General features: G+C 50.2%; 2 protein-coding genes across 2 annotated transcripts; one reads left to right on the top strand and one right to left on the bottom strand.

The window, feature by feature from the left end:
- Positions 1-79: 79 nt before the first annotated feature.
- On the top strand, positions 80-2043 carry LOC103780708 (chromosome unknown open reading frame, human CXorf56; the record flags this gene model as incomplete). The annotated part of the gene is made up of 4 exons (XM_008948396.1): positions 80-218; positions 741-830; positions 976-1068; positions 1841-2043. Coding segments are annotated over 4 exons (385 nt in total), but the record flags the coding sequence as incomplete, so codon positions are not given.
- Positions 2044-6452: 4409 nt separating this feature from the next.
- LOC103780707 (ADP/ATP translocase 2) lies at positions 6453-8198 on the bottom strand (the record flags this gene model as incomplete). Its single annotated transcript, XM_008948395.1, has 3 exons — positions 6453-6846; positions 7443-7583; positions 7700-8198. Coding segments are annotated over 3 exons (798 nt in total), but the record flags the coding sequence as incomplete, so codon positions are not given.
- Positions 8199-8209: the final 11 nt, after the last annotated feature.

The following is an 8209-nucleotide window of genomic DNA, read 5'->3' as shown; positions in this document are numbered from 1 at the left end:
TGTAGAATTTCTTCATGAGGCAGCCGTTGGAGCCCAGAACCTGGGGTTCCTCACAGCTATGTGTGTCTCTTGTTTCCAGGTGTGGACTGCTGCTCTTTTATCAACACCAACAGAAAAATGCTCCTGTGACGTTCATTGTTGATGGTGCTGTGGTCAAATTTGGTCAGGGTTTTGGGAAAACAAACATTTATACTCAGAAACAAGAACCTCCCAAAAAGGTAATAGGCCTTGACAAAGTAAAAAGGTTATCTCTCTTTTTCAAAAATCACTTCATGGTGAGGACAGAGGGGAGGAAAAAGAAAGAAGAGGGCCTCTAAACAGTAGTTTAGCATCTTCTAAAAAGTTCTTTGTTTGGTTTCTTCTCCCTGGCTGCCTTAAGTTTTTCCTTACAGAGGTCACTGCAGCTTGGCATCCTAGCACTAAAGGAAAGCAAAATAAATTTGGAAATCTAAACTGTGCCTGATCTTTAGCCTCAGTTACCAGAAAATTTGTTTGTAAGTAGGTCAGACTGCACAGTGATTCTCAAACTCTGGCTCCTTTATTATACATCAGTGTGTTTGCTTCTGATAATGACAACTCTAAGCCCAGAAATCACTGGGGATAATTCTCCTCTGCCACCCCTGGAGTTCAAGTAGTCTTAATGACTTGTATGAGAAGCCTTAAAAGCTTTGGAGGGGGAGGTGATCCCTAGAGACACAGCTGCTGCCAAGGTTTAACACAACGCTCTGCGGCTCACCCAGGTGATGATGACCAAGCGGACCAAAGACATGGGCAAGTTCAGCTCTGTCACAGTCTCCACGATCGATGAAGAGGAGGAGGAGATTGAAGCGGTGAGTTTTGTCTCCCTCAGCGGCAGTCACCTGTGACTTGAGTGGCTGCCTCAGATACTGCTCAGTCAGGCACCGTCCCACCGCTTGGACGAGGTGTTGTAACTTGGGGCTTTGCTGTTGTGAAGTGACACCGTGTGTGTTTCAGAGGGAGATTGCAGACTCCTATGCACAGAATGCCAAAGTGATTGAGAAACAGCTGGAGCGCAAAGGCATGAGCAAGAGAAGGCTGCAGGAGCTGGTGAGTGTCTCCTCTGGCGTTGAACGCAGATCCTGAGATCTCTTGGCTTGGTACACAAAAGCTACTTTGCAGGTAGAGCTACAAATATAGAGAGGTCCTCATACAATCACAGGTAACCTTTTGCTTTGTGAGGATGACTTTTCTTCTTCAGGTTTTACAGAGATGTTCTTCCAGTACCCCCAAATGTGAAATCTTACACAGCTACCTATAGAGCTAACTGAAGAGCAGCCAGCAGAGCTTCTGCAGGGAGACTTTCCCAATGATAAGGTGGACAAGGAACAAGGGAAGGGGAAACCAAACCATGGCTTTGCCAAACAGAGCACCCTTAATGCTGTGCTCTCAAGCCTGCTTGGCAGAGAAGGTCTTTGCCATGAGGCATCAGGGCAAGCTAAGGCCCTTGTGGAGAGCCTGCCTGCTCAGCTACTACCAGAAGGGCCACTTAAAGAATTAATGGCGAGAGCATCACAGCTGATCTTACCTGCTGTGACAGGAGAGAGTAGTAGATGGAAGGAGGGGAAAACGTGCAGCTTCCACCTGAGGACAGAAAGTATTAAATTGTCTTCTGTGCAGTGAGTCTTGGGCTTTTTATGATTTTAAAGGTGGTCCTTACTCTGTACCTGCGGGGAGGGACCGAGTCAGCAAAGAACTCGAGCTACTCTTGCTCCTGGTGTGAAGAGCTTGCAGTGATCAGACAAGAAAACAAAATCTCACTGGAGCACTGAAGGGAAATGTATCCAGACATTATTTAATTCACTTTAACTTTCTTAATCAGGCTGAGCTGGAGGCCAAGAAAGCCAAGATGAAAGGAACCCTGATTGATAACCAGTTCAAATGAAACACTGTGCATCTGCTGGGTATTTGGAGGTGGGAGAAAGTTACCAGGAGCTAGTGCAGATCTGTCAACAAAGCAGAAGTAACAGACAACATTCAAGAACAATGTGCTGCAGTCAGCTCAGAAGATGAGTACCTCTCTGGTAGCGATTCCAGTAACTCCAGTGGCACTGGAGACTTCGCTGAAACTGCAGTTCTCTGCAGACCCAGTGTTATCGGTGAGCTCTTGAATATCTGCTTTGGGAGAATCTTCACTGGGTGCCTTCCTGAGTTCAGTGCACTTTTAGATACCTGTCTTTTTATTTTGGTAGTTTTCAAATGTGTAAGATTTCCATAAATCTATTAGAACAATCACAGAAAGCTCTGTGCCTGTTGTTCCTTTTGTTATTTTTAATGTGTCCAGAACACACAGCAGCCACACGCTGACCAGCAGGCAGGCTGTTGGGGTGGCCAGCACAGCCTCAGCTGCAGCTCTGACCCTCAGCTCCTGTTGGACATCAGGGAGCTGCAGCTGTACAGAATCACACTGTCCCGACAGACACTGCCTGATACAAGGACATGAAATCCAACTGTTGTAAACTGCTGAAAACAAAACCTGTCTGCAGATTGTAATAGATATCTGGAGCCTCCTGATACAATTGGTGATTTAAGTAAAATACAGTTGCATATCTGAACTAACTTGTTCTGCAGAACAGTATCAGTATTTGGAGTTGTGAAATGTGAAGGAGAAGGAAAGATTGTTTTGAGTGTACTGACCACTAAGGACTCGGATAAAGACAACATGAAGAATTGGTGTGTAAATACTCTTTCCTAAATGAGGTACTTTTGGGAAGTAATATTTTGTGTCTCTTGCATGATGTAATAACAGTGCTTTGTAGCCCATGTCTTTGTTGGTCTACTTGGGATTAAATACCATGTTATGGATTTGAACTAAAATACTTTTCCTACAGTGTTCTTACTCTACCAAGTATCAAAAATTAACATGAGCAATGAACAAGATGCTTTGACTCTCACAGTTATTATGGAAGACTTCCTATGGAAAAAGAATTTCCATCTGGCTTTATAACCTGGACTGGGAAAACTTAGGCCTGCTTACCCTCAGGATGTATCCTTCCTTTCCTTGGGAAAATAAGTTGTGAAGGGAAGGAGTGAACTCTGCCCCAGAGCTGGCCAGCTGGGATGTATCTGCTGGTTGTGTGACCATGTAATGCCAGGCTGGGTAAGCACATGTTCAGGTTAACTCAAGCAGCGCTGATCTTGTTCACTGCTGATCATCTACTAATCTGAAGCCTATTTCCAGAAGCCTGTGCCCAGAGGCTCTGCAGTTAAGCAGTCATCAGGTGGTGTGTAATACTGGGGAAGGGCAGGAGGAGTGAGTGGATACAAGTCCATTACAGAAATAACCACAGCTTCGTCTCTACAAAAATTAGGATTTTTTTGTTTCCAAGCTGGAGTAAAAGACTTTGAAATTTGAACAGAAGTTTTGAACCATGTGAGGTCTGCTGGGATGCAGACTGCTTAGTCTCCAGTTATGAAGAAGGATGAAGTATGGTCCTGCTTCCAGTGACACCCAGAACAAAAGCTGACTCAGGGGTAGTGTGACTTTCAGGTAGGGTTAAGGCTGGGAGTGACAGAACACAGGGCTTTAGCTGGCATGGGGCTGCGAAGAAGCTGCCAGGTGGGGCTTGGACCATCTTTGCAGTTTGGTGAGGCACAAAGAAAATTTGGGGACTGCCCAACTCGGCACAAGTTATCCAAAGTAGCATTCACCAACTGCCACTGGCTTCTTCAGCCATGGACCTCGAGCCTTGTGTGTTCACAGCACAAGCACTCCTCCCTTCTGGCTTGTAGAAGGCCAGCCCATGTTCAATCAGTGTGTTTCATTCTTGCCATCAGGGATCTGGTTTGGGTCAGGACCCGCTCACGGACCCAGGCAGAAAGGGGAGTATGCAGTTTGCCACGCTAGCAGTCCCTAAGATACTTATACACTCTAGCTCTGCAGTCAGTGGCTGAAACAGAACACAGGGACTCTGATCCAATAGACTATTACACAGGTATTTCTTACCCTAACTAGGGCCAGTTCATAACAATTTAAATCAAGGTGGGTCTTTCATTTCTAGATCTAACTTAAGATGTTAGGTGATTACAACAACAGGAAGCAGGTTGAAATGCTTGATGAAATGTCCTATTCTAATAGATAAAACAAGCCATTCTGCAGTTACCCACACCTTGGCAGCAACTAGGTAATGACACCAAAGAGAAGTGAGATTTTTGTGTTATAAAAACCATTAGTTTCTACAGAGCTGTAAATACAGATAGGTAGTAGATTTGTTTAGGGACTTAGTTTCTTGGGATGTGCTGCAGGGAGCTGCACAGGACACTGTACCCACCAGCCCACCGTGAGGGGTGCCTGCAGGACACGGCAGCAGCAGCCCCAGCTGGGACTGGATGATCCCCCCGGGGCGATGGCACCCGGCTGCACCCCGAGCAGAGCTCAGCCTTGAAACCTGAAGGCAAACGTTTCTGGTCAGCTGCTACAGCTCTCCTTGGGCTGTGCTCTGTTCCTGCTCTTCCACCTGCTGGACTGGCACACAGATGTCTTGCTCTGACTCCCTTGACTATTACAACTAATATTAATAAATACTTTTTTTTTTGGTGTATGACAATGTAATTGGCACTGACTGATCAGCCCAAATCAAACTAGATTCAGCTTTTGCTGCTGTTCTCCTCAAGAGCCTCACAGGTCCATGGGGCGCTGCCACACCCAGGCATTTAAAAATATAAAATAAAAATTATGGGCTTGTTTGAAAGGCTACAGGGCTGCACTCAGAGAGGTGGAGGAGGAAGCTTTGTAACTCTCTGCTGGGGAGATCTTACAAACCCCAGCTAGCCACAGCATCCTGGGGTTTTGGGTGGATTTCGAGTCACAAGTGGCCAACATCTTGCTTGTCAGCCAGCAGATCACTGCCCAGCCTGCAAGCAGGGCTGTAACTCCTGTTGACCCGATGGTGACAAACAACAAAACCCTAGTGGGAAAACACCTCCCAGGACCTCCCTGATGTGGGTCTTGGCAGCTTCTGAGGAGTCACTGTTCCTGACATCACTCTGCCCATAGCAGCTCGGTGTGGTGCCAGGCTGTGCAGAAACAGGGTTGTCCCCCCACGGGCACGCCAACTTTAGCTCCTGCCCCACAGCCCAACCTGTGTGCTTTGGGCAGCCAATGGGGACACCTCACATACCTGGGCAGCAGCAGGATCAGTCCTGCAGGTGGATTCAACACATCTACCCTGCTGGGAGCAACCAATTTTACCCTGCGTGACCCAAAGCATTACATCTTCCCCAGCTTCCCACCGCAACAGTGTGGGCAGCACATGGAGGATGCTGGGGCCATGCCTGGCCCACAGTGACAAGGACACAGGGACTGCTGGCTCCACCCAGAGCCCAGAGACACAGCCTGGGACAGCCCAGGGACTGCTGAAGGGGATGGCAGGAGGGCCAAGCTGCACTGTGCTGGCCTTTTGCGAGTCAGATCTTGAGGTGGGACACTCTCCACTGCAAGACCAAATGAGATCCAGGCACCAGCCCCTGAAGCTGGAGAAAGCTTTCAGACAAGTTCCTGTTTCTTCAGGAGCAGGTTAACTCCTTGCAGCACAACTGGTTTCTGCTGCTCCTCCAGATTAGGTGTCTTGGCCCTGGGGCTCAGCTTTGCCCCCCTAAGACCCCACAGCGAGGTGCACCGAGCGCCGAGCACGGCCCATCACAGAGGCACGTGCCCATCTGTGGGACCCAGGCGTGGCACTGCCATCAGTGGCAGGGCACTGCCACACTCACACCTGCCTGCCTGGCTTTGATCCCAGCAACAAACACTACTGCCCTCTGCAACACCGCCTCCAGCTGCCTTGGACAGTGGTTGAGATCAGTTCCAGTGACTGAGATCAATCACCTTGAGCAGGGCTGGGCAGCCAGAAAGGACCCAAGGCAGGGGGGCAGTGAGGGAAGACTCCTTGAGCTGAAGGGCAGAGGACCAGAGGAGCATCCGCTTGCCACCCCAGCTCCCCAGGCAGAAACCAGGCAGCCTCACTGCGCCAGCTCACAGACCCACAGAACGTCTGGGTAACGGCCAAGCCACACACATTGCCTAGTCTTGCAGTGTTTTCCCCAGATTGCCCCAGCAACACGAAGGAATTTCCCCCTTCCCCCAGAATTTAGGGGCAGGATAAGCTTAACTTCCAGAGGTAAGGGATGAGCCTGGGGACATGGCTCCCGACTGGCAAGTGCAGCCCTGGCACAGGAGCTACTTGTCCCTGCTCAGCTACCACCTGGGCAGAGCTCTGCACCCCACAGAGGGGAAGGACACCCAGCTCTGCCCCAAAGCAGCCATCACCTTGCTCTCTGGATGCATTTTAACCTGCCTGAGGAGGTAGCTCAGTTCCTACGCTAGAGCACATGCTCCCAGCTCTGCACTTCTGCACAGCAGCAAATACCCCTTAGACATTTTTCCAGCCTCCCTCATGCTGCAGTTGCTTCAAGAACAAACGTGAGACAAGGAAAGCTGGTTTCTGATTTTTATTTCTTTGTACTCTTTAAACAGGAGTGACTGAAATAGAAACCACGTGAGTCCCATCAGGGGCAACAGCTTAATCAAGACAGGGCATGGAGTCACCCTTGCCCCATGCCAACCTGTACAAACATCAGCTCTCACTGTTTAATAACTATATGGTTTTCAAACAAGTCCATGAACCATCACAGACTACATACAACAACATGCCAGTTCACAACAGGGAACAACTTATGTGTACTTCTTGATTTCATCGTACAGGACTAAGACAAAAGCACCACCCATTCCTCGGAGCACATTTGACCATGCCCCTTTGAAAAAGGCCTTGGAGCCCTCGTCCCGGGCAATCTTCCGCCAGCAGTCAATGGTGCCGGAGTACATGATGTCAGCTGCGGGAGACAGACAGCGTTAGGAACTGGATGCCCAGCAACCAGCTCAGAAATGGCCTAACGTTATCTGCTAGCTTCATAAACTCAACTGCACCCGACTTCTTGACTGATTTTCTCCAGTATTAGCGCCACAAAAGACAGTATTGCCCAAGAGATGTGCTGCTGCTGCACTGCCCCTAGGAGACACTGGAAGGACCGGTTCAAGCAGAAGGCAGCTACTGTTTGTTTTGACACCAACACTTCCAGACCAAAAAGCTATTGCACAGTTGGCCAGGCTGTGCCTGCTACCAACAATGTCTCTTCTTGGCCCACAGATACCAGATTGCAACATCCTTGGGCAAGTTCTGCTGTTCCTACCTACTGACAGATACCTGACTTGTGCGTACCAGCTTGCAGGAGCGACAGGGGACTGACCCACCAAAGTCCCCCACCTGACATGCACATCTGCAGCTCCGCTCACATCCCACTGTTTACAAGAGATGGGGATATCTATATGGCTTGGTGGAAGCCAAGCCACTCTGCTTTCACCTCAGCTCCACCACCAACTGTTGATCCAGGGATGCCCAATCCTTCTACACAAGGAGGTGGAAACTTACCTCCTTTACGGCCAGACTGCATCATCATGCGACGACGAACCGTATCAAACGGGTAGGAGACCAAGCCGGCGACAGCGGTGACGGTCTGAGCGATCATCCAGCTGACAACGATGTGGGTGTTCTTTGGGTCTGGAAGCATGCCTGCAGGAGAGAGGTTTTGAGGAGAACGGCAGGTGAGCCACCGGCATCCGCCCAAATGCACTGCGGGCCTGCCACAGCCCGGTGGCTCCCTTTTAGTGCCATTTTGGTCAACCTACCCTTGGCGGTGTCGTAGATGCCAAAGTAGGCGGCTCTGTAGATGATGATGCCCTGGACAGAGACGCTGAAGCCCTGGTACAGGCCCCTAAGGCCATCTGAGCGGAAGATTTTGACCAGGCAGTCGCCGAGCCCGCTGAACTCCCGGTCAGCCCCGGCTTTACCCACATCCGCTGCCAGGCGAGTTCTGGCAAAGTCAAGGGGGTAGACGAAGCACAGGGAGGTAGCGCCGGCGGCACCCCCGGACGCCAGGTTACCGGCGAAGTACCGCCAGAACTGCGTCCGCTTGTCCACGCCGCCCAGGAAGATCTGCTTGTACTTGTCCTTGAAGGCGAAGTTGAGGGCCTGGGTGGGGAAGTACCGGATCACATTGGCCAGGTTGCCGCGCCAGAAGGAGAGGACGCCCTGCTCCCGGGGGATGCGCACCACGCAGTCGATGATGCCCTTGTACTGCTTGTCGGCGGCGATCTGCTTGCTGGCGTGCTGCACCTGCGGGGGCCCAGACACCCCGT

The sequence above is a fragment of the Merops nubicus genome, unplaced genomic scaffold (assembly GCF_000691845.1).
Source record: "Merops nubicus isolate BGI_N331 unplaced genomic scaffold, ASM69184v1 scaffold44289, whole genome shotgun sequence".
Lineage (NCBI taxonomy): Eukaryota > Metazoa > Chordata > Aves > Coraciiformes > Meropidae > Merops > Merops nubicus.
This window is presented reverse-complemented; position numbering and strand designations above follow the sequence as displayed.